Here is a 26270-nt window from a genome sequence, read left to right on the forward strand (position 1 = left end):
TATATATATATAATTGAAAAGACACCAAAAATAAACCTAGCATTAACAGTAAGGCAGATGAATCTGAAAAATTGAAGTAAAAGGTTTGGATTTAAAATTTATAAGAAAATTAATAAGAAAATTGGTATAGGTTAGAGATAGAAATGAGTAGAAAAAATATATATTTTGAATTTACATAATAAATTTGATTTAAAAATATATAGATATATAATTACCTTTTGGTTTTTCTTTTTTTGAAATCAGGAACTGTATTCTTATGAAACTGATTTTTAATTTAATTAAATTTTGATTTTTAAATTTAAAATTTTTTTAAAACTTTCAAATTATAGATCACATTACTTATATATATATATATATATATATATATACTTGAAATGAACAAAAATGAATAAGAAAACTTTGAATGGAGATTTATTATGCTAATAACAAGTTCAACATGTGAGATGGAGCTTAGAAAAAAAATTGACAATACAATCACTTATCAAGGCCCGAAGGCCACTCGAGGATAAGGACCAATGGATTTAAGGTGGCAGTGTAGTAACTAATTATAGTGTAAATTGGTAGAATGTGATTTTGTAGGAGGACGGCTTAACAAGATGTTGTTTACATTACATATGAAGGCTACCACGTTGTATCCAACCGGGAAGCATGTCAGCGGAAGTATTCCAAAGGCGAGCAGTTCTGGGAAAGATGTTTTGTTCCTGGGATCTGCGTTTACATTCAGTCACAGATAGAGAGTGGGGAAAATCATATACAGTGGTTGTAGGTAGTCGAGTGTTTTTTTATCTAAAAGTTTGGCAAGGGGGAGATCATAGATTGGAGTTCAGTCGAGCACTTACCATGAAAATAGCGATAGAGCATAGATTTAATAATCATTAATTCTTTTTTTAAAGACATTCCCCTAAGTCAAGCTGCCCTCATATCCCTTGATTTTTCCATTATCACGAATACTTATTGAATCTACTTCACCTAGCACATCATGGCAAAACACTAAACCCACAGAAACCTATTCTAGGCCGATGAGATAAATTATGTAAATACACCAGTTTGGCTTATACCAATTACATCCCAGCTTCTCCTCCCTCCAACTCTACACTATTTACCTTCTATACAAGACTTCTTTATACCACTGTTCTAATGTGCCACATTTTTTATTTGTTACCTTGCCCCCCTCTTTTTTCTGACGAGAAACATTAGTCTTCGAAATACCTGGTATAAACAGCATTTATGCCCACCCCTATTCATGGATTTTCCTTTATTGAACTGATGATGATTAAGTCTCTATGTACTAGTGTATACTTTTAATATTTTGTATTGACAATTTCTCTTTCTTTATATATAGACAGGCATTTTCAGTATTTATTTTCAAGGACTTTCCAAGACGTTTTTAGAAAAGACAAAACTCTAGTTTTCGCATCAAATTTGGAGTTTCTCCACAAAGATTTGAAAAAAGTAGTTGAAAAGCAAATATGCAACAAATAAATGTTACCAAAGACGATAAAAATTACTTTGAAAACTACTTGCATTATTTTTTGCCTTTATCTTTATTTTTTGAGCATCAGTTCTATTTTTTGAGATGGGGAAGGGATTTGTCATTGAAGAGGCTTTGGCTGCACAAGGAAAGTTTTCTGGGCGGGTGAGATCATTTTTATTTACAGCGGCCATTATTGCTCCCCACTTTGTGGACACCATAAATTAAATTATTAATGGAATCAAAAGGCGGGAGATTTTAATAACCCCCCAATTAAAAAGAATTTGAAAACTAAGCTGGTTATGTCCCTTTATCACAAAACTACCCAAGGTAGTTTAGTTACAAAACTATCCAAGGTAGTTTAGGAATAAAAGGGCAAAACTAATACTATTATGCAATTTCGATTTAATTTTTAATACTTAAAAATATTTTAATGCTATTTTTATTTATACTAAAAAAATAATTTCAAAGTTTTTATATCAGTTTATTTTTAATATTTCGACACAAATTTTACAGGACATAAAACGTGTTAAATGTATTTTCAATGCATTTTTAATATTTTCAAGGTTTTATTGATGGGAAAATGCTGTATTACACACTTCACATGAATGATTTTTTTTTACTCTGTTTTAATTTTCTTATCACTTTATGCTGGGAATGGGGCATTCAACTGGATGTCAAACATTCTCCTATTAGTTTAGTTACTCCAAGAGAGAGATTTTTTCACGATTATAACCGTCTCTTTAAGTGCTATTGTTTGTATTTCTCTTGCACTTGGTTCACCGGGTAACACTGACTGGACTGATGGATATCTTCTTACGATTCCAGTTTCTTTTCATGTCGTACATAAATCCTTTGTGTTTTGTTATTTTCTCCCTCTCAGCTCTGTTAAGGCCAGCATCATTAGGGACGCTTACTTCAGCTAGGGTTGCCACTGTCTCCCTCTAGTCCCATATCACTATGTCAGGCTTAATAGCCCCATTTTCTATGTATTTGCAGCTGTAGGAATTTCGAAGTCATAGTAGATGATGTATGACTTATTTCCAACCGTTCTTTCTGGTACATGTTCCAAAGACTTGCTATCACATTGAATATTCAAGTTTTGACAGATTTTCCAGTGGAGATATTTACACACTCCATTGTATCGCATTGTATAATAGCTGTCCTCAAACGGGACTTTACAACTGGATATCAGGTGGCTCACACTCTTCCTCTGTGTGGCAGAACCTGAACTTCTTGTTGTTGCTGAGACCACTTTATATTTTAAAAGCATTGGTCATCAAGCCCTGATCTTGAGCGGCCATTATAATTCTCTCCTGATCATAGTGAAGAGACCCTTTTTTAAGCCAGCCTACAGAACCTTCTATATCTATATATTATTGTGATAGTTTATCCAGGAAATATTTGACACGTTGTTGGTTGGTCAATTTTTCCGCTATGGAAGGTCTTAATGTATTTTTGCCGACTCTTTTGGGCTCTTTCTGTTATAGGGTTGCTTTCTCTTTTGTAATCCAGGCTTGTGCAAAATTTTTGTCCATTTTTCTGATGGACGTAGTTCTTCTGGACCTCTTTTCTTTGTGTTCGTATACCATTTTAATTTTTGGATTTTGGAAGCTAATCACATTGCCCAATGCACACAATAATGGCTCGGTCTTGATGGTCACTCTCTGACAAACCCATACCTCCTGCTTTGCTTGGTAGATACAGTTTTGCTAGCCATTGGTTTCTGTATATTACTCTGTATAATGTTCACACTTTTCTTGTTTTAGTGTCTAATTTGTTAATGTCTCTCTATGTCCAGTCAACAATGCAAAAGCTATACGTCATCACTGGCATAGCTAATTGATTAATGGCAGTCATTTTACTATGGTTTTTCAGCTGTGTTTTGCAAATTTTTTTGACATGGCGCACATATTCTTTGCCTATTTTCTCTTATTCTGCCACGTTGAATTGCGTCGTTTTCCCAGTTCTGATGGATCACTTGGCACATTTATCCAAACCGAATTTCATACCAATATGCATAGCGAATCCATCTATCTTAGGATTTTTCTGTCAATTTTTGTGGTTTTTCACCACATCTTTATATAGATATAATTTTTTGGATTATCGATATCTGCTGGCGGTCCTGGCTCAGGTTGTAGCGAGATTGTTTCGTGGCTTAAAGTCATTGTTGTTCACCACATCTTTATATAGCTATGTTTTTTTTAATATCGAGTGAATTTTATATAGATCAAGCCATTGCAGTATCTATTTATGGCGTACACTATCATATGCATTTTGATAATCAATCCAAACCACAGTCTTCAAGAATGATCCTATTAATCAGCAACTGGTCCTTGGTGCCTTAGCCTTTTCTCTTGCATCCTGCTAGTTCTTTTTCAAGGCATACTCCTGAAGAAAGGTAGTCATGAATGCTGTCTCCAACAAGGCCAGCAAAGAGTAGTGAGACAGCAGATTGATAAGTACGGCAGTATCAACCGTTTCTGGTATGAGAATCGTATCACCTTTTAATAGCCACGTTATCAAGTCCAGTTTTTTGTTAATCTGGAATCCATCCAAATTAGATTTTAATATTGTTGATGTTATTTTTGGTTCGGGCATTTCTGGCTTATTTTCCTGAGATCTAGCAACATACAGGATGCAATTAGCGTCTAAGTTGCTAGGTCTTTCATCCTCAAACAATACTTTGCTGGGTCTTGCTTTTTAGGTTGTTTGCTTTCACCAGTGTTTTTAAATATGAATTTTAAAATAGGATTTCCTTGAAAATGTTGCATCACACGCGTCACATAAATGAGGCTTGTCACGAGTGTGTGGATGCATGTTTTTAAATTTGATATCTGGGAAAATGTTGAACCACAAACTTTACGGTGTATTTGGAGATGTCTTTCTAAATAAATTTTATGGTAAAATTCTGTACCACACACTTCACATAAATAAGACTTTTCCACTTTTTTTATTTTACTTCAGTAAGTTTTAAGAGATCAAGTTGTTCCCTCCTGGAGCTAACACTTGATTCTGTTATGATTTAAATTTTTATCCGAGTGTGTTTTAACATATGAGTTTTTAAATTGCTTTTTTGGGAAAATCTTGAACCACAAACTTCACATGAATGAGGCTTTTCACCAGAGTGTGTGAGCATATGTCTTTTTAAAAGAGTTTTATCGAAAAATGCTGTATTACAAATTTGACATGGATAAGGCTTTTCGCCAGTGTGTCTTAACACATGAGTTTTTAGGTGAGATTTCAGGGAAAATTTTGAAGCACAAACTACACATGAATGAGGCTTTTCTCCAGTGTGTGTAAACATATGAGTTTTTAAAATGAATTTTGTGGAAAATCTTGAACCACAAACTTCACATGAATGAGGCTTTTCACCAGTGTGTATTAACATATGAGTTTTTACATGGGACTTTTGAGAAAATACTAAACCACAAACTTCACATGAATGAGCCTTTTCATTAGTATGCGTTAACATATGTGTTTTTAAATTCGATACCTGGGAAAATGTTGAACAACAAACGTCACATAAATAAGGCTTTTCACCTGTGTGTTTGAACATATGCTTTTCTAAAGAAATTTTATGAGAAAATGCTATACCACACACTTCACATGAATGAGACTTTTCACCAGTGTGTGTTAACAAATGTTTTTTTAAATTGCCTTTCTGGGAAAATTTGGAACCACAAACTTCACATGAATGAGGCTTTTCACCAGTGTGTGTGAACATATGTGTTTTTAAAGTAGTTTTATTGGAAAATGCTGTACCACACACTTGACATGGATAAGGCTTTTCACCAGTGTGTTTTAACATATGAGTTTTTAAGTGGGATTTCAGGGAAAATGTTGAACCACAAATGTTACATGAATGAGGCTTTTCACCAGTGTGTATAATTATATGAGTTTTTAAATGGGACTTCTGAGAAAACATTAGACCACAAACTTCACATGAATGGGGCTTTTCACCAGTGTGTATTAATATATGAGTTTTTAAATGGGACTTCTGAGAAAATGATGACCTACAAACTTCACATGAATGAGGCTTTTCACCAGTGTGTGTAAACACATGGGCTTTTAAAGAAATTTTATGAGGAAATGCTGTACCACACACTTGACATGAATAAGGCTTTTCACCAGTGTATGTATGCATGCTTTCTTAAAAAAGCTGATTGAAAAATTCGCAGGAATTAACATTTAACCAGTGTTGTTGAATATTTTAAATTTAATTTATAAGAAATCGCACATCTTTCATTTTTTATTTTGTTGATTTTATTTATAAGCAAAAAATGCAAATTTATAAGCAAAAAATAACTTGACATAAGGAGACTTTAATCTTTTGTACATTTTACCAAATCATGTTTGCTTAAGTACTATTCATTTCATTCAGGTGTGTTTCATCATTGATATTTTTATATTTGTATTCTTTGAAAGTTATGTATAAAAATCAATTTCCTTATTTACTAAAGATTTTTGTAAACGTTTCATTTTATTAAATCATTTGTTCATTTTCATATTTCTCCCTGCTCGAAAATTAGTCAGATTCCTTTTGGAATTCAAGGGGCACAGATCATGTGGAAGTCCGCCATTTTCTGAAGACGTGACCCCTTCTCCAACCTGAGTACTGTCTCTGAAGAGAAGAACAAAGATTTGAGATTTTTAAAAACTTACTAAGAACTGAATGATATTTGTAAAAACGTTTTGTAAATAATTTCGTCAATTAAGTCTCGTAGAATAGAATTTCACGTGTCTGTTTTTCTTTTGCCTGCAGCTTCGATATTCGCTTTCAGCATACAGGATTCAATGCAACGACCCTCTGAGAAGAACCAGACGATCCGAGCCAAAGTTTTCAAGACAACAGGGGGCCTAGCGAACTTCATAAGAGAAGGGGTTTTACAATTTCCTGCATCATGTGACTTGGGCTAATTTTCCTGTGTTTCAAGGGTAAGTATATTATTCTCTAAAACATTTTTTTAAAAAGTTGTACCGTATTTGCTGTTAATTTGCTGGATTTAAAATGACACATAACGGAAATGGATATTGTGAAAAAAAAGTTCAGAGAAATGTAGTCGAAAAGCGAGAAATTATAAAGCAAGTTTCCTGGCATCAATTCTTGGAATAATTTCTGCTTTTTCTGCAAATAGAAGACACATCCTGAAGGAATCCAAAAGTAATCAATGCTTATTAGTACAATATATTCTATATATATATATATATATATATATATATATATGTTACAATGATGTTTGGTCGTATTCAGCAAAATTGATGGACAATCTGGTTTTCTGCACGTGAAATCTGAAAAAAATCATGTATAAGTTAATAATTTTATCAGAGTAATTTGTAAAATAAAATGTCTGTAGTAATTAAATATTTGCACGAATTTTATTCATAACTATAAAAGTCGTATACACACACACACACACACATATATATATATATATATATATATATATATATATATATATATATAAGATCGACCAGCGGGTAAAGAGGTCAGGCTCATTACCCTGGGGTCCCGATTTCGAATCTCGCTAGATTCAGCCACTCTGATGAGTTGTAGATGATGAAACACATGTCAGTAGATAATTATATTTTAAAAATAATATATATATATATATATATATATATATATATCGCTCCAAATTGGTTAAAGGGAAAATTATTCCCAACTCGCATTTAGGTAAAAATGCACTTTCGTAAATAATTGAATTCATTCAAAACATATCGCAAAAACAAAAAAACAAATAACATCTAAATAAATCTCCATATACCTTGTCGACGAAATGGACCAGCGGGTAAAGAGGTTAGGCTCATTACCCTGGGGTCCTGATTTCAAATCTCGCTAGATTCAGCCACTATTATGAGTCGTAGACGACGAAACATGTGTCAGTGGATGATTATATTTTAAAAATAATACATATATATATATATATATATAATGTCAATCTGATCCCTAACTAAAATCTAAAAATAGAATGTTTGTTTTTACCCATTTTTATTCAAAGTTATGAATATCACTTTATATTACTAATTATTATTACTATAGATTACTGTATATATATATATATATATATATTTATATTTGTAGTCATCAGTGTACGCTCCTGTTTTGTTGTACCACAACTCATCAGTGCCGCAAGACTAGCACCTCTCCCAAGCTGAGTATTGAACCTAGACCCATCGTGTTGACAGTTGGCAGTTCTACCCATCGACCCATGGGAGAAGTGCCAACAAATAATCTCGACAAATGTCTATTTTAAACAAACATTCATCCACCACTTTTATAGTGCTCAAACCGCTTATTTATAAACAAACCAAGCCTAGCATTTTTCAGCCAATTAAGTAGCGGGTTATATTATTTATATCCAAATAATACAAGGATTACTTTTTAATTGTTTCTTTTAACCATCTTACTCATCACTATTTTGTTTTATCTATAATTCAGTATGCATAATGGTAAGAGATTTCCCTTTTATTTCCAGATATGGTCAGCCGTAGCTGAGTTTTCAATCTCCTCACATAGTTTTTCGGTGTTATTTCTAACCATACTTTAAGTCTCATCATTTGTATATTTTTCACATTAACATAGGATTCTTTGAAGTTTTTCTGACAAGCCTTTCCTGTATAGTATCAAGATTGTGATGAGTTTCTGAGTTATGTTCTTTGATGTTTTATTCAGATTTCATGCTCTCTCGATAGTTGTTCCGGTTTACACCAGACAATTCCTTTCTTTACATTATATGGAAATTGAAACTTGGGTATTGTTCAATGAAAGTTGGCTTTCGGTTTATACAGATGACCAGTGTAAGCAGCAAATCCTGGAATGATAATTGGTTTTTATGTTATTTTTTCCATCTTGAACTCTATAGTTGGACGGATAGGGTTCATATGATCTAGTAATGTTCAAACATCTGTTATGTAACTAAATATTATGTCAGAGTTAGATAAGAACAATTCAGTTTAGAAATAATGATTAACAAATAGGTTAGATTTTGAAATAGGTTATAAATGGAATTTCTTTGTTTACCAGAAGCGTGTGAATGTATGTGCAAAGCGCACATGTAATTTGAAACATGAGAGAGTCACATTATTTGACCACGCCTCTGACGTCATCAAGAAAGGACATTCCCAAAATATTGACAGTTTGAAGTTAGAAAGAGTCAGAGTAGCAGGCGAGAGTTGAAGAGCGGCTTAGTGACAGCTGATGTCCCTGGTGAACGAGGGAAGAGGACACCATGTAATCGTAAAGGCTTGAATCCCTGACCATCATCATTATCATCATCTATATTCGTAAACTGTTGTCTTCGTCTTCCTCAAAGTATTATGTGTCCGCCATCATCAATAATGTATCTCGGCTCTGTCTGTTAACAGGAACTGTTACATTATACCAGCTGCATATTAATAATATGATGTCCCCCCAAAATCATATCTACCAGCTGCATATTAATAATATGAAGTCCCCAAGAATCGTCACAGTCGTCGTAGTGATGTAAACAGTTAATAAATGTCTTTATCATCTTCTGTATTACGTGTCTCCGATATAAACCCTCGCCTACACGACACATCTCGGGCCAGAGTTTTATTTTAAAAACATTCAAATAAAATCAACTAAGATTCATATCAATAGCTAAAAAAAGTGGGTAATTGTTATGATTGGGTTTATTATAGAAGGATAATGAAAGTTTAGTAATGACTAAATTTTATTAACAATACCAGACACCATAACTTTCAGTGTTAGACAAGGCGCACACTGCTACTTAATTTGATACTCATAGTCTTTAAATCAGTAATACATACATTTCTACTACGTCTATCAAAATTAAACTTATGTAACACAATAAAATTTACTTAAAAATTATATTTTAATATTTTTTGTTTTGATTTGTATACTTGAAGAAATCACTATTTAAATCTATTAACAACAAAACATGCCAGTATATCATGGCCACTCGCGGTAGATGACATTTTGCAAATAAACAGTAAGGGTGTGTTCACATAAATACTCGAAGCAGAATACTGCTGCCACAGCCTATCCTGCCTTGAGGAGAGTACAAAATAGGCTTCGTAGCTTAGTGGGGAATGCCCCATTCTCTTCCCTGCAACTTCTCTCCCACAGGAGAGATGCTCCAAGCCTGTCTTTATTTTATCGTTACTTCCATGGCAAGTGCTCGTCTGAGCTCCAATCTCTCGTCCCCCCCTCGCCAATCTTTCACGATAAACACCTGTCTAGCTGAAACCACTGTCAAAAAATTTCCCCACTCTTTATCTGTGCCAAAACCAAAACGTAGATTTCATGAATAATGCTTCTTTCTTAAAACTGCACGCCTGTGGAACTCTGGTGCGTTTGCCTGTTTCCCACCTGACTACAACCTGGATGTCTTCAAGTCCAACATAAACAAATTCCTAATGAACTGCCTCCTTAAGTAAGATACTTTATCAAATCTCCAATAATAACCTGCTGTACATGCAATAACCCTTATCCCCAATTGCCTTCTGGGCCTTGATATGTGGTGACTACGTCGTAAAAAAAAGAAAGTAGTACCCATCGACGACGTTTCTAGTTGTTTTAGCTAATCAGGAAAAAGAATGTTTTTTGCTGCAGAATTTGAACACAACACATAGTCTTTGCAGTCTAAGAATATCTCAAAGTTGACGCTTTCTATTACAAAGGTAAGTAAAGATAGAAACTGTGTTCAAATGCTATATACTAGCGAATATATTCGTTTCTTTTGTCCTAAAATTTGAAAAGAATTGGATAAAAACTTTTTTTTGCATGAGTCGATAGAAGTAGTGACACATACATATAAACATGAGAATTTTTCTTTGCCGAGATGCACCAAAAATCTGTAAACAAGTCTTTGTCAACTTACAAACATAAAATATTCATTTTATTTTTGTTATTATTTAGAAAGCATAATTTTTAATAATGCACAGGAAAAGAACTTTTTTTAAACATTCTTTGAAAATGAATAACCAACAATGAGGTAAAACACACAAACCACTTATCCAGTTAAGTAAAAGAATAACTTTTATTGGGTTTGTTTTACAATCCACAGAGGTATTAAAAAGTGGTCAAAAATCAAATATATAACAAATAAATGTTACCAAAGGCAAGTTAATCTTCTACCTACCTGATAATGTTTTGGTGTTGTAAATGTTTTAAATTAATGTTACCAACGGCAAGCGTTACATGAGAATTAGAAATATAACTGCAATGACTCTTGAATCTCAACCATCATTTAAAAATAAAAAAATATATAAAACTTACCTGATAATCGTCATGGTAACATGAAACCGTTAAAATGAAATTTAATTATTCTAATTAGTTTAATGAACTTGAAAACATAATCGTAATCTGTACAAAATTTCCTTTCATTTGATATGCTGCAAGCCAGATTTTTTTAAAACTGTTTTTTTTATAATGCTTCTACTTAAAGCCGTTAAAATGAAACTTAATTATGATAATTAATATGCTAATTAGTTTAATGTACTCGAAAACAATTCTGATCTGTACAAAAGTTCCTTTAATTTGATATGCTACAAGACATCTTTTTTAAAATAATTTCTTTGTATCATGTCGTGGTGACCATTTTGGATTCCTCGCTCGCCATCTTGGATTCATCATAATGTGATAATGGCAAATGATAATGTCCATCAGAATAATATTTTCTATGATAATAAAGCCTTCCTTACTATTTTTCTTAGCTGTTTTTTTATGATGTTTCTACTTACAGCCATTAAAATGAAACTGAAATATGCAAATTAGTCTGTAAGTTACCAATAAATAAAGCTAACTTAACCTTCATGGTATTATGATAATATATTCAAATCTCCTCAAGATTTGAAGATATTGCTTTTTAAAGATGGGTTAGTCTATAAATTTCCTACCATTTCAGTCACAAACATGCATTTGAATAGGACTGACCTACAACAAAATGTCCAGTGAAACATATATGCATTTGAATAGGACTGACCTACAACAAAATGTCCAGTGAAACATATATGCATTTGAATAGGACTGACCTACAACAAAATGTCCAGTGAAACATATATGCATTTGAATAGGACTGACCTACAACAAAATGTCCAGTGAAACATATATGCATTTGAATAGGACTGACCTACAACAAAATGTCCAGTGAAACATATATGCATTTGAATAGGACTGACCTACAACAAAATGTCCAGTGAAACATATATGCATTTGAATAGGACTGACCTACAACAAAATGTCCAGTGAAACATATATGCATTTGAATAGGACTGACCTACAACAAAATGTCCGGTGAAACATATATGCATTTGAATAGGACTGACCTACAACAAAATGTCCAGTGAAACATATATGCATTTGAATAGGACTGACCTACAACAAAATGTCCAGTGAAACATATATGCATTTGAATAGGACTGACCTACAACAAAATGTCCGGTGAAACATATATGCATTTGAATATATATATATATATCCACAGCCAAAGAAAAAAATGGTGTGGTATTGCTAAAGGGGTCTGTTTGTATATTGTGGAAATCGATTGGTTAAATATATGTGTAAGAGTTTGGATTTAGGATAAACTTAATTGCATGATAATTATAGAAATGTTACTGACAATGTTTAGTCATGACTAAATCATCAATGAGTTTGGTTTCTTATCACTTTATAAGCTGGGGATGGGGCATCCTACTCTATGACAAACATTCACTCACTATCTTTTTAAGATTATAACCGTTTCTTTAAGTGCAAATGTTTGAAACTCCCTCGCACTTGGTTCACCGAGTATAATTGGTTTTTGGAGTTCTCTTTCATGAGTCCAGTTGCTTCTAGAATTACTTTTTCAAAGTAGTCTACATGATGATAGCAACTACAATGAAGTTTAGTAATGATTAAATCATCATCTGGTATTTTATGACTTTAACATTTTTAAAAGAAAACTAAAAATACAGTCAATGCCCTGGGTTTCGAAAGGTTTATATATATATATATATATATATATATAGGTCTCCACTAATCGAGCCAGAGATGTCTCGTGATACGGGGGGGTTCGAATCGTTCGACTGGTAGTAATCGTGACACCCTGCACTGAAGATTCCCAAAAGGATGAAACACTAGTGTCTGTAGGTATTTAATTATTATAGTAAAAAAATAATTATGACAGCCCCTTTAAGAAATTCGTTTCTTATTGTTGAGCACTTTCAGTTGAATTAAAAGTCGGTCAATTTAGCTCTTATGCGTAGATCATTGTATAACGATTAGATCACTGTCTGTCTGGCGTAAATGAACACTTAAAATTAAGATGTTTAAAATTCAACGTTATTTCAAGCGGTTAATGGTAGCCGAATGGATTAGGTCTCCGCTAATCGAACCAGAGATTTCTTGTGATACGGGGTTCGAATCGTTCGACTGGTAGTAATCGTGACACCCTGCACTGAAGATTCCCGAAAGGATGAAACACTAGTGTCTGTAGGTATTTAATTATTATAGTAAAAAAATAATTAAATATATATATATATATATATATATATATATATCTCCACAGCCAAAGAATGTTGCAGCTCACACGTCATGAAAACCAAGAAAACGATAGTCCAGGACGAGTTTCGCCCTCATCAGTTGAACAGATCTGTACTTGAGATTCAATACTTAAATCTCTTGCCTTAAGGGCGACAAGGTATGCTTCTCTTGGTCAAAAAACAAGGCAAAATAAAATAAAAATAATTGCATAAAATCAAAACATTTATTGCATAAAAATGTATCAAAATATAATTTTAAAAAACATTTATTCTATTAAAGTAAATTTTAATAAATATTTTATTTCAATGATTGATTTTCAAAACATTTTTGAATTAAAGTAAAATTGTTTTTTTTCTAAATATTTTTAACAAAAATTCACTGTAAGAAAAAAAATTCCTTGCATTGACAATTTTACTGTAATTTAAAAAATATTTTTATTAAACATTTAGTTAAGTAATAGGAGTTATCGCCCTTAATGTCGTGCAAAAACTGCCATATAAACTTTAATAACATAAATTAATCTTTAAGAAAATAACTTTGGCACCAATTAAAATAAAATAAATAAAATCGATGAAAATGTTATTTAAAGAATCATCGAATATATTTGAAAGAAGTTGAAGTTTAGTTGGAAAAATAATCTCGAACATTCTATCAAACAAAACCAAACTCCATAATCATTGTTATGTCACTATGCCAACCATATATGAACAATGACGTATTTTAAATAAACAGAACTTCTTTCTAAAAATAAACAATATGAAAACGTCTTTTTTACACCAAAGAAATAAACTTTTTAACATTTTAAAATAATTGAAAAGAGTAAACACTTTTATTTATTTTAAACAATATATAAAGAACTTTTAAACATTTTAGAATAATTTAAAAGAATAACACGTTTTTATTTATTTTAAACAGAAATTGTTTATTAAGTTTTTAATATAAATAGAACGTTTTATAATTTTAAACACATAAATCCTTTTTAAAATTTAATATTGAACAATATAAACATAATTTTTTGTATTTTATTTTGAATACAACTTTAATTATTATGTATTATGTTTGTATGGGGGGCTGTGTGTACCGAACTTATTTATAATTTTTCATGGTAAATTTTTACTTGGTTTCTACTTTAACATTTTCCTTTATAATTACGACTTTTTGTAGGTTTTCGAATATGCTGAACACAAGTAATGCATTTAAATGCAAATAAGTAGTTTTATGAATATTAAACAATATACATTTTTATGTTAAAAGTGGTGGCCATAGTTGTACGCCCAAAATATAAACATTTATTTATTTTCAGCAAATAAGTAGTTTTATGAATATTAAACAATATACATTTTTATGTTAAAAGTGGTGGCCATAGTTGTACGCCCAAAATATAAACAATTATTTTCAGCAAATATATACAGAATTTTTTTATATTAAAAGCAATGTAAATAGAACATTTAATTTGAAACAATGTAAACCTTGTCAAATTTTTATTTTGCACAACAGAAATAGATTTTTATAATTGAGAAAGAACGAAAAATTAATAAATTTCAAATTGTTTCCAAAAAATTTAAAATAATTGAAAGAGATTACACATAAAAATTAATAAATCGCAATAGAATATGTGCGTTTAATATTAATTTGTATCGTTTATAACTAATCATGTGATTCAATTTTGAATAAAAAATTAAATAAATTTCACATTGCTTAAAATTATAAAAGTTTTACTTAAGAAGGCTTTACTTAAGAAAGCTTTTCATAGTTTTAAATTATAAAAAGTTCGGGTTTGTATTACTGTACACATAGATTCAAAAAGTTGTCAAAAAAAAAATATATAACAAATAAATATTATCTATAGCGAATTCTTAATAGGATGCTATAAAAAAGGTATAATCAAGGACCTAGGTCTGAGGCTAAGAAATTTATCCTAACACATCAATGACAACTGGCTGAGAGAGAAAGAGAAAAAGAACGTCTTACCTCTTGCAACAGATGCCGTCGGTTGCGACCTCAGGTATTAGTCCTTGTGGTCCCGTAATAATTCTTTATCAATACAATAATTGATTGAGAAAGAAAAAACAAAGGAACTACCAAGACGGTGTCCCAATTGTAAATAGGAGAAGAAGAAAAAAAAAGAAAAGGAAAGAGAAGAAAAGGAACAACTTCAGACACGGTGTGAACCGATTGTAAAGATGGGGGTAAAAAAATAGGTATTTATTTTCAGAAAATTTACAAATAAAAATTCAGAAAAATTTGGCACAAGGCCGAAGATGGGGGAGGGGAAAGGACGGTCTTCTCTGACTAGTGCTAACTAATCTAACCTAACTAGTTCCTACTTTCACTCTACTTACACCATAATACCACATTCATACTATACATCCATCAGCGTATACATCCTTCATCAATCACCATAAGAACATCATACCATGATAACCTAATTAAAACCCTTAAGAAAGGGGGGTTTGGGAAGATAAAAATTTTATATACAAAATATAAATGAAATATTTACAATGTTAGTAACAAAAGACCCCCCTGTTGTTAAACTATGGCAGATACACCGATTCGCCAGTCGAAAGGGTGATGCGGGTCCGAACGCTTTATTTAAAAACACCTCTTACGAAAACTTCGAAAGGGAACCCGCATCTCTGGCGAATCAAGCGACCTGTCACCTAATTGGGGAGGGGAGTGGGGTTAAAAAAAAAAAAAAAAAAAAAAAAGGGACAAACTTAAAAGGGGCCTAATGATCGCTATCACACACTAGCTAGGTTATGAACAAAGAAGCCTAAATAATGGTCCTACTCTTGCCTATATCGTGACCTACTCTGGACTAAAAACGAGTCAGGGCTGACGTTCGTTCCTGTCACCCAAAATTCTTTTTCCTAAGGAACATCCAAGAACCAGTCAAGACTTGCTTCTCTCACCCGACACACACGCGCAACTGACACCCACCTTTCAACAAAGTCTGACGGAGAGAGTCTAACTCTCTCGGCCCTGATACGATCCTTCAAATAATGACGGAAGAGTCGTATAAGGTCGAGGGGAGCAAAGTCCTCAGATCCATAGACCACTTTCATACGTGTGTTCCAGATAACACCTCTCATCACAGCTAGCAAGGTCAAACACAAATCTTTTCTGAGCCTATCCGTTGTCGGAGCCCAATTGCTACAGACATTAATAGGAGCCAAAGTTAATGAGGATGCGTTCAGTATGCGGACCATGAGACCTGTAACAAACTCAATCAGCGGCGTCACGATGCGACAATAAACGAAGGCGTGACATAAAGTCTTGTCCTCATCGCCGCACCGTTTACAAATAGGCGAGTCCACCAAGCCAGCTGAGTGGAGTCTCTTACCGACCCAGAGAGCATCCCGAATTACCAGCCAGGTCAAGGAAGCCTCGTCGTTAGTGAGGCATCCTGACCCAGGCGCCCAAGGCCAGATTGAGCGGAGCTGCTCCTTCGTCAAAGGGAGCCTCCCACCGATGACATCCGTTACGGATCCCCTCACTAAAACCCGATATAATGCCTTTCGGGACAACAGCAGAGTGTTAGAGAGGCTTTCCTTCACTCTTAAGAGGGACTTCAGTGCGCGCCGGCACTCGCGATAGAAGGGGCATTCACCTCGGGGCAACCTGTGTGCCTCCCCCTCGGAGTAGTGCACCCCTCTCAAAGCCGGGAAGGCTTTCTTAGTGTCCTCCATCCAGAGGCCACCGTTTTCCCTATCTTGTGTGCACATTCGATCTAAGTAGTAGAGCCGTAGCGTGTATAGCCGAATCTCCACGTTTGGCATACCTAGACCGCCTTCAGAAGGATGTAGGTAGCAGACATCGCGACAGACCTTAGGGGCCCTTCCAAGCCATAAGAAGTTGAAAAGAGCCCTCTGCAAATATAGCAGTGTGTCTGACGGGATTGGAAGCACTGATAGACGATAAATAGCGATTGGATAGATGTGGGTATTACACACCTCCGCTCGCCCCTTTAATGAAAGGTTTCTACTGATCCACCGTGAAGCTGCAGACCGTACCGCTTTCAGAACCTCCGACCAATTTTTCTCCAGCTGGAGGTCAGGACCAAACCAGACGCCGAGTATCTTGCAAGGCCCATCGCTCCAACTAAAGGGCCCCTGAAGGGGCATACCCCTCCAGGCACCAATGCGCAAACCCGAAGACTTGTCGCAGTTAATTTTGGCCCCTGTTACCGTTTCATACAATCTGATTTCTACACCGACGACACTAATCTCAGCACTGCTCGTTACAAGCACAGTTACGTCGTCGGCATAGGCGGAGTACTTCGCCTGGGCATCCACACCTGGCAAAGTGATTCCGCGTAGGACCGGATTCACCCTTAGCCTGCGCAAAAATGGCTCGATCGCAAGCACATATAGCATGGGTGATAACGGACACCCTTGACGAATGGAACGTGACAAACTGAAGGGTCTCGACCTCTTCCCATTTACTTCTACCATCACCGCGGGGTTAGCATAGAGAAGATGAACCCAAGAGCGAAATTGCGGGCCAAAACCGGCCACCGATAAAACAGCCCCCAAGTACCGATGGTCAACCCTATCGAAGGCTTTGGACTGATCTAAATTGATCAGCGCGGCCTCAGTGTCGACTTTTTCTATCATCAGGCGTATCGAGTGCAAGTTATCCTGGATTGTCCTGCCCTTCACGGCACACGTTTGCTCGGGGCTAATAAGACGAGCCAGGACAAGCTGCAGACGATTTGCGAGAATCTTGTCCAAAATCTTTAACTCAGCGTTAAGCATCGTTAAGGGCCTGAAATTACCTAACCCATCCCCTCCATCTTTGCTTTTACGAACAAGCTTTATCACACCCATGGTAAAGTACTTGGGGATTGAGCCGTTCCTAAACCATGAGTTAAACAAAACCGTCAGTAAGGGGACGAGGATGTGCGACAACCTCAAATACACTTCGTAGGGAAGACCATCGATCCCCGGTGACTTATTAAGGCCGACCCGCTTTAAGGCTTCAATGACTTCATCCTCCGTTATGCCACCTTCGCACCTAGCCGCTTCGGTCGTCGAAAGACGAGAAAAGTCAGCCAAATAGGTGTCAAACTGTTCTAATGACAGACCGGGTTCCATGGAAAAAAGCTCCTGGAAATGGGATCTAAACGCCTCCAGCACACCCTGGTTTGTGGTCACGGTACGCCCGTCCGGCAATGTGACACGAGCGATGTGCCTATCAGCCGCTTGCCTAAGCTCCTCTGCACGCAGTTCAGCGGCCATGTTTGTTGCTTCCTGGGGCATTCTTTTTAACCTAGCCCTAATCGCTAAGGCTTGGTGCTCCTTTTCAGCAAGGGAGGCAAGCCGAGCCCTAATTATATTAACGCTAGCACTATCCCCCTCCTCCACCGCCCGATCTAGTCTAGACTCTAGTGTCACTTTAGCTGCCCTAGAATCTAGTTTGAGTCTTTTGCTAAAGTCAGCAGCAAAGGACCTAATGGCTTCCTTAACTTTTACCCACCACCTATTCCCAATAATTGCCCCCGTCAATTCCAGCTGTAGGGTTAGTAATAGCCCGTCACGGAAGCCCTTCACATCGAACAACGACGTGTTGAGCTTCCAGTAACCGGCTAATCTAGGCTTAGGTCTATCTAAGTTTACCCGTACACGAACAAGTCTGTGATCCGAGTAAACTATATTGTGGAAACTTGGACAATTCAATACTCCTACGTCGACTCGCCTAACTAAGAACCGGTCGATATAGCTCGAGAGCTGCATCGAATCGGAGCCGCCTCTACCTGTCCAAGTCCACACTAAGTCACGGGGCTTTTCATTTCGGAATTTGTCGATAAGATCAAACTTATCCACAAATTCACGAAATAAAACAGCATCCCGATCTCTGTTAGTTCCCCTAGATGTTAACCCAAATCGATCTAACTCGGGATCCAGGACGGCGTTCCAGTCTCCCGCTAAGATAACCGTTCTGGAAACATCTATGAACTGCTCGATCCGCCGAAAAAAACCAGCCAGCTCAGAATGGCTATTGGGCGCATAAACCCCAATAAGACGTAATGCCCTACCCTTTATGGTAGCATCCAAAACACATAGTCTTCCCTCCGGATCCAAGTAACACGGGTCACATGACGCATCTAGAGACCTTTTAACTAGCCAGGAAACCCCTCTCGAGCGAGAATTATAGTGCGCTGAGTAAGCCTCAAAGGTCTTAGACAGTGCACCCAAATGGTCACCAGGAATAAGGTGGGTTTCCTGCACACAACAGATATCCACTCCGAGGTGCTGCAGGTCCAAACTCAAGCGCCATTTGCGCGAGTCGGCCCTTAGCCCTCGGACATTTAAACTAGCAAGCTTGAGATCCATGGTGGTGCCTTAGGGTTGGGAACCAGGAACGAACATCGCGGTCGTGAGCATGCCGACGGCTCTCGTGAGGGAATAAGTACCCATCGTAGTATCGATGAGGCCGTCACGAGAGATACCACCGACATGCAAAGGATAGGTTAATTTTGCTATCCTATACAGGGAGGGGTGAATTTTTACCGGGACCCTCCCAACACAACATTTTTTTAGGCTTTTTATGTCAGAGTCTTTGAATATTACTATGGGAGGGGAAAGATTGAAGGTCTTGTTTGCCTCCTCCAGCATTTGCCAAAGGTCCTTGGCTTCTTCTTTCTTCCTAATAACGGTCAAAATCCGTTTTGCATTGGGGAAATTGGTGGGGGTGTCTATTAGCTTTCCCCCTATCTCCCTGAAATCGATTAACTTGCTGAGGTCAGCACCTTTAAAATTTTTGTTGTTGTTCAATGCAGCAGCATTTAATATACAGATATCTTTTCCAGGGAGGTAGAGGGTTTTTTTCTTTATATCAATTGCGGGGGTGGTGTCCATGTTAATAGGGTTAGTCGAGGTTTTATCAGGTGAAGTGGGAGGGGTATTGTGAATGGACTTAGAGGTAGCTAGGACAGGAATGGTGGATTTGTTTTTCTTAATGGGGCTTAGTGGTATTAGTTTGGGTGTTTTTGGAGGGACGGGAGATGTGACTGGAGGAGGCATTTTGAACGGGGAAGGAGTTTTGGATGTAGAGGGGGAACTAGTGATTAGCTTCAAGTTTTTGGGTGGAGGTGATTTACATGGGGATTGAGGTATTTGTTTTTTTTGAAGGTCCAGTTTTTTTTTTAAGTTTATGATTTCGAGGTACTTTTCCCTACCAGGGTCTTTCTGCAGCATGGCTTCCTCCCTCATCTGGTCGAGGGAGATGCGTCCAGGGGTTTTTTTGCCGGGAGCGATTTGCCAGGGTTCTCCTTTCAGGATGTCGTTGGTCGCTTCATCAGCTGGCTGTTTGGGAATACTTGGCATGCTGGTTCCTAAGTGCTGGCCTGTAGTTTTCTTTTGGTTTGGTGGGGGTTTTTTAAGTGGACACTCGGATGTTAGGTGTCCGATTTCCCCGCAGTTCCAACATGTGGGACGTCTGCCGGCCACTATTATCGGTAGTCTTTCTTCGCCAACCTCTAAAAAGAATGGTATACTCATAAAATCCTCTTTATTGAGGAGTATGTCAAAGCTCCATACTCCGTGGAACTCATCCACTTCCACGTGGACCATCTCCCCGAATTTTAAGAAGAAGGCACCAAGTTGTTCACCGTCAATGTGGTGCGGGACGTGGAAAACTGAGACCGTGGTGCGTCTCTTGCCCATGTACTCTGTTCTGAGGATATGTTGTTGGGTGATGATTCCCTTTTGGGAAATAGTGAGGCACTCCTGCGCGGTGTTGAAGAGAGCGCTCCACGTGTTGTACCCCTTACATTTGATGACACGTAAGGGTCTCAATCCTGCGTTAGCTAGTAGGTTTAGGATGATGTCGACTGAGGCTCGTATTACTTTTTTGGACTTTCTATCCACGACGAATAGTGTAAGGCATCTCTTGTTGATCTCTTCGAGTTTCGGTATGTCGACTATAAGTCCGGTGTTGGTGACTTTGTCTAGGCATTGTTTTGCCTTCTCTATGAACTGGTCTATGTCAATGTCGACTTTCGGGGGTTTGGTCCACGGGTTTGCAGCTGCGCCGTTCTCCGTCTCCATATTGACGATAACAGGCGTCTGGCTCGCAGAAGCGGCCATAGCCGAACCGTTTAAAAAACGGTTAAAAAAGTTCACAAAACTGTTATAAATAACAGTAAAAACAGTAGGAGGGGGGAAAAAATTGTGTAGAAAAAAATCCGGCTCAGTGAAGAGGAAGAAGAGGAAAAAGACAGAGAGGAGATAACAGACTTACAGAATAATCGCAGTGTAGACTCAGGAGTGGGGGTAAAAAAATAACAATCAAGCTAGTCAACCCATACAATTTTATAGAAGGTCTAGGGTCACATGATTTATCCATTAGTATAAAAAACAATCACAAAGGGAAAGACGCTTTCGCATCCATCTCTCAAAACCCGAGGTCATTGAAGGTAGGAAAGATTTTCTTATATATCAAAGGCAAGATAAGTTACTTTTCTACCTAACTGGATATGTTTTTAGTGTTTTCATTGAATGTAACATGTTTATTCAGCTTGAAAAACATACTGTGTTTACCGATGTATTGGAAAATTCAAAATGGCGCCCGACTCTCTCTTTCACACGATAAGTTTGGGAAAAGGAGTTAAAAGTTTAAAAAAATATGCAAAATACTGTTAAAAGCCCACCGAATATATGTCAACCTATGTCACGCTAACATATATTGAGCGAGTTTCTAACCGTATTTTGTATAGTGTTTTTTATTTATAAGTCCTCTTCCCAAACTTACCGTGTCAAAGAGAAAGTCGGGCGCCATTTAAAATTTTCCGATACATCGGTAAACACTGTATGCTTTTCCAGCTGAATAAACATTACATTAAATAAGTTAGTAGTTAGAAAAGTTAGGTAGAAAAGTAACCTATCTTGCCTTTGATAACATTTTTTTGTTATATATTTGTTTTTTGACAACTTTTTCGAATCTATGTGTACAGTAATACAAACCCAAAAGTTCTATTAATATTGCTTTGAATAAAAATAATAAAAAAGGTTTTCATTGATAATCATCATAAAAATGTCGGGTTATATATTTTAAATATCAATGTGCTAATAATTTAATATTTCTATTTATGCTAATATTGTTTATCATTAAAAAAAGATATTCATTGTGTAAAACTATTAACAAATGTTTACATTGTTTCCATCGTAACGTAACGGTGATTACAGGAATTTAGTTCATTTTATACGATGGAGGGTTCGAGGTTATTTTTCCACCTAAACTCCAGTCTTGCTGAAACAATAAATAATAATAAAGATACTTGTGCACTTACTGAACTGTGCTGAAATAATAACGTTATTAATTCAAAAGCCATTTTTAACATGGGGAGAGGAGGGTGTTTTGTAACTTTTCAATACTTTCCGTTCACAAACTAACTTTTAAAAATATCGTAAAACTTTAACTTGAAAATACTATTTAAAAATAACACGGTTCAATAAGTGCACAAGCACCATAATAAAATACTTACTGGGGAGAAAGAAACTTATACGTTGTTCGTTCGTCGAAAAATCAATCATCAATGTTACGATGTCAGTGATGGTTCACGTTTTCAAAATGGCGACGAGAGAGCTAGTCCGCAGAAAATTAAAATTAAAAAGAAATTTTAAATTAGATTTTTTAGATAGATGCGATGTTTTTGGTAAATATTATGGGTAAAATTATTTTTTATTTTTATTTCTCGTAATATTTTAATATATTAAAGAATAGCAAAAAAAAAAAAATATTGACAAAATTCTTAGTCTTAGAATTGGTTTTAATCGAAGTGCCAGATTAGCCCTCTTATGGCCAGATTTTGCGAATTTGGCTTTTTTTTTGTTAAAAAGCATTTTAAAATGATGTTTGTTTAAAAGCAGTAAAATGATTATGCAAAATACATTTTCCTAATTTGATGAAAAGAGGATTTATCTTTAAACGTTAGAAACCAGAAGAACTTTATTTAAATAATGTGAAACTCACACTTGGAAGAACACACACACACACACCACCACCACCATAACCATTATTATTATTATTATTATTATTATTATTATTATTATTATTATTATTATTATTATTATTATTATTATTATACCATCCGGTTGTAATAGAAATCATTACGCTCGCAAACGACATCATTTGCTTAGCCTGTAAAATGATAGCAGAAAACGTAAAAAAAAAAAGAAATGACCAGCATAATTTTGTCACAATATTTATATATATAAAAAGAAATGACAAGCATAATTTTGTCACAATATTTATATATAAAAAAGAAATGACAAGCATAATTTTGTCACAATATTTATATATAAAAAAGAAAAGACCAGCATTATTTTGTCACAATATTTATATATAAAAAGAAGAAAAGACCAGCATAATTTTGTCACAATATTTATATATAAAAAGAAGAAATGACCATCATAATTTTGTCACAATATTTATATATATAAAAAGAAATGACAAGAATCATGTTGTCACAATATTTATATATAAAAAAAGAAATGACCAGCATTATTTTGTCACAATATTTATATATATAAAAAGAAATGACAAGAATCATGTTGTCACAATATTTATATATAAAAAAAGAAATGACCAGCATTATTTTGTAACAATATTTATATATATAAAAAGAAAAGACAAGCATAATTTTGTCACAATATTTATATATAAAAAGAAGAAATGACCAGTATAATTTTGTCACGATATTTATATATAAAAAAGAAATGACAAGCATAATTTTGTCACAATATTTATATATAAAAAAAGAAATGACCAGCATTATTTTGTCACAATATTTATATATAAAAAAAGAAATGACCAGCATTATTTTGTCACAATATTTATATATATAAAAAGAAATGACCAGCATTATTTTGTCACAATATTTATATATAAAAAAAGAAATGACAAGCATAATTTTGTCACAATATTTATATATAAAAAAGAAATGACCAGCATAATTTTGTCACAATATTTATATAAAAAAAAAGAAATGACAAGCATAATTTTGTCACAATATTTATATATAAAAAAAGAAATGACAAGCATAATTTTGTCACAATATTTATATATAAAAAAAGAAAAGACAAGCATAATTTTGTCACAATATTTATATATAAAAAAAGAAATGACCAGCATAATTTTGTCACAATATTTATATATAAAAAAAGAAATGACAAGCATAATTTTGTCACAATATTTATATATAAAAAAAGAAAAGACAAGCATAATTTTGTCACAATATTTATATATAAAAAAAGAAATGACAAGCATTATTTTGTCACAATATTTATATATAAAAAAAGAAAAGACCAGCATAATTTTGTCACAATATTTATATATAAAAAAAGAAAAGACCATCATAATTTTGTCACAATATTTATATATAAAAAAAGAAATGACAAGCATTATTTTGTCACAATATTTATATATAAAAAAAAAATGACAAGCATAATTTTGTCACAATATTTATATATAAAAAAAGAAATGACAAGCATAATTTTGTCACAATATTTATATATAAAAAAAGAAATGACAAGCATAATTTTGTCACAATATTTATATATAAAAAAAGAAATGACAAGCATAATTTTGTCACAATATTTATATATAAAAAAAGAAATGACAAGCATAATTTTGTCACAATATTTATATATAAAAAAAGAAATGACAAGCATAATTTTGTCACAATATTTATATATAAAAAAGAAATGACAAGCATAATTTTGTCACAATATTTATTTTTAAAAAAAGAAATGACAAGCATAATTTTGTCACAATATTTATATATAAAAAAGAAATGACAAGCATTATTTTGTCACGATATTTATATATAAAAAAAGAAAAGACAAGCATAATTTTGTCACAATATTTATATATAAAAAAAGAAAAGACCATCATAATTTTGTCACAATATTTATATATAAAAAAGAAATGACAAGCATAATTTTGTCACAATATTTATATATAAAAAAAAAAGACAAGCATAATTTTGTCACAATATTTATATATAAAAAAAGAAATGACCAGCATTATTTTGTCACAATATTTATATATAAAAAAAGAAATGACAAGCATAATTTTGTCACAATATTTATATATAAAAAAAGAAATGACAAGCATAATTTTGTCACAATATTTATATATAAAAAAAGAAATGACAAGCATAATTTTGTCACAATATTTATATATAAAAAAAGAAAAGACCAGCATAATTTTGTCACAATATTTATATATAAAAAAGAAATGACAAGCATTATTTTGTAACAATATTTATATATAAAAAAGAAATGACAAGCATTATTTTGTCACAATATTTATATATAAAAAAAGAAAAGACCATCATAATTTTGTCACAATATTTATATATAAAAAAGAAATGACCAGCATAATTTTGTCACAATATTTATATATAAATAAAGAAATGACAAGCATAATTTTGTCACAATATTTATATATAAAAAAAGAAATGACAAGCATAATTTTGTCGCAATATTTATATATAAAAAAGAAATGACCAGCATAATTTTGTCACAATATTTATATATAAATAAAGAAATGACAAGCATAATTTTGTCACAATATTTATATATAAAAAAAGAAATGACAAGCATAATTTTGTCGCAATATTTATATATAAAAAAGAAATGACCAGCATAATTTTGTCACAATATTTATATATAAATAAAGAAATGACAAGCATAATTTTGTCACAATATTTATATATAAAAAAAGAAATGACCAGCATAATTTTGTCACAATATTTATATATAAAAAAGAAATGACCAGCATAATTTTGTCACAATATTTATATATAAAAAAGAAATGACAAGCATAATTTTGTCACAATATTTATATATAAAAAAAGAAATGACAAGCATAATTTTGTCACAATATTTATATATAAAAAAAGAAATGACAAGCATAATTTTGTCACAATATTTATATATAAAAAAGAAATGACAAGCATAATTTTGTCACAATATTTATATATAAAAAAAGAAATGACCAGCATAATTTTGTCACAATATTTATATATAAACAAAGAAATGACAAGCATTATTTTGTCACAATATTTATATATAAAAAAAGAAATGACAAGCATTATTTTGTCACAATATTTATATATAAAAAAAGAAAAGACCAGCATAATTTTGTCACAATATTTATATATAAAAAAAGAAATGACCAGCATAATTTTGTCACAATATTTATATATAAAAAAAGAAATGACAAGCATCATTTTGTCACAATATTTATATTTAAAAAAAGAAATGACCAGCATAATTTTGT

The 26270-nt window shown here is 33.7% G+C and overlaps 1 protein-coding gene across 2 annotated transcripts; it reads right to left on the bottom strand.

Moving 5' to 3' along the window:
- Positions 1-412: 412 nt before the first annotated feature.
- Positions 413-22568, bottom strand: LOC145270571 (uncharacterized). 2 transcript variants are annotated; one of them, XM_080126204.1, is made up of 2 exons: positions 22468-22568; positions 413-6763 (listed from the first exon to the last, which is right to left on the bottom strand). In XM_080126204.1, exon 2 carries the CDS (start codon positions 5616-5618, stop codon positions 4497-4499), a length of 1122 nt encoding a protein of 373 aa, XP_079982330.1. In that variant the 5' UTR covers positions 5619-6763; positions 22468-22568; the 3' UTR covers positions 413-4496. The 2 variants fall into 2 exon arrangements, with proteins under 2 accessions (XP_079982330.1, XP_079982331.1); XM_080126205.1 differs by having other exon boundaries at positions 413-6095; positions 22468-22551.
- Positions 22569-26270: the final 3702 nt, after the last annotated feature.

The sequence above is a fragment of the Euprymna scolopes genome, chromosome 46 (genome assembly GCF_053919585.1).
Source record: "Euprymna scolopes isolate OS-2025 chromosome 46, ASM5391958v1, whole genome shotgun sequence".
In the NCBI taxonomy this organism is placed as follows: domain Eukaryota; kingdom Metazoa; phylum Mollusca; class Cephalopoda; order Sepiida; family Sepiolidae; genus Euprymna; species Euprymna scolopes.

Bases quoted from the DNA above. Each gene is read 5' to 3' on its own strand.
- LOC145270571 (XM_080126204.1), bottom strand. From the start codon at position 5,618: ATGCATACATACACTGGTGAAAAGCCTTATTCATGTCAAGTGTGTGGT.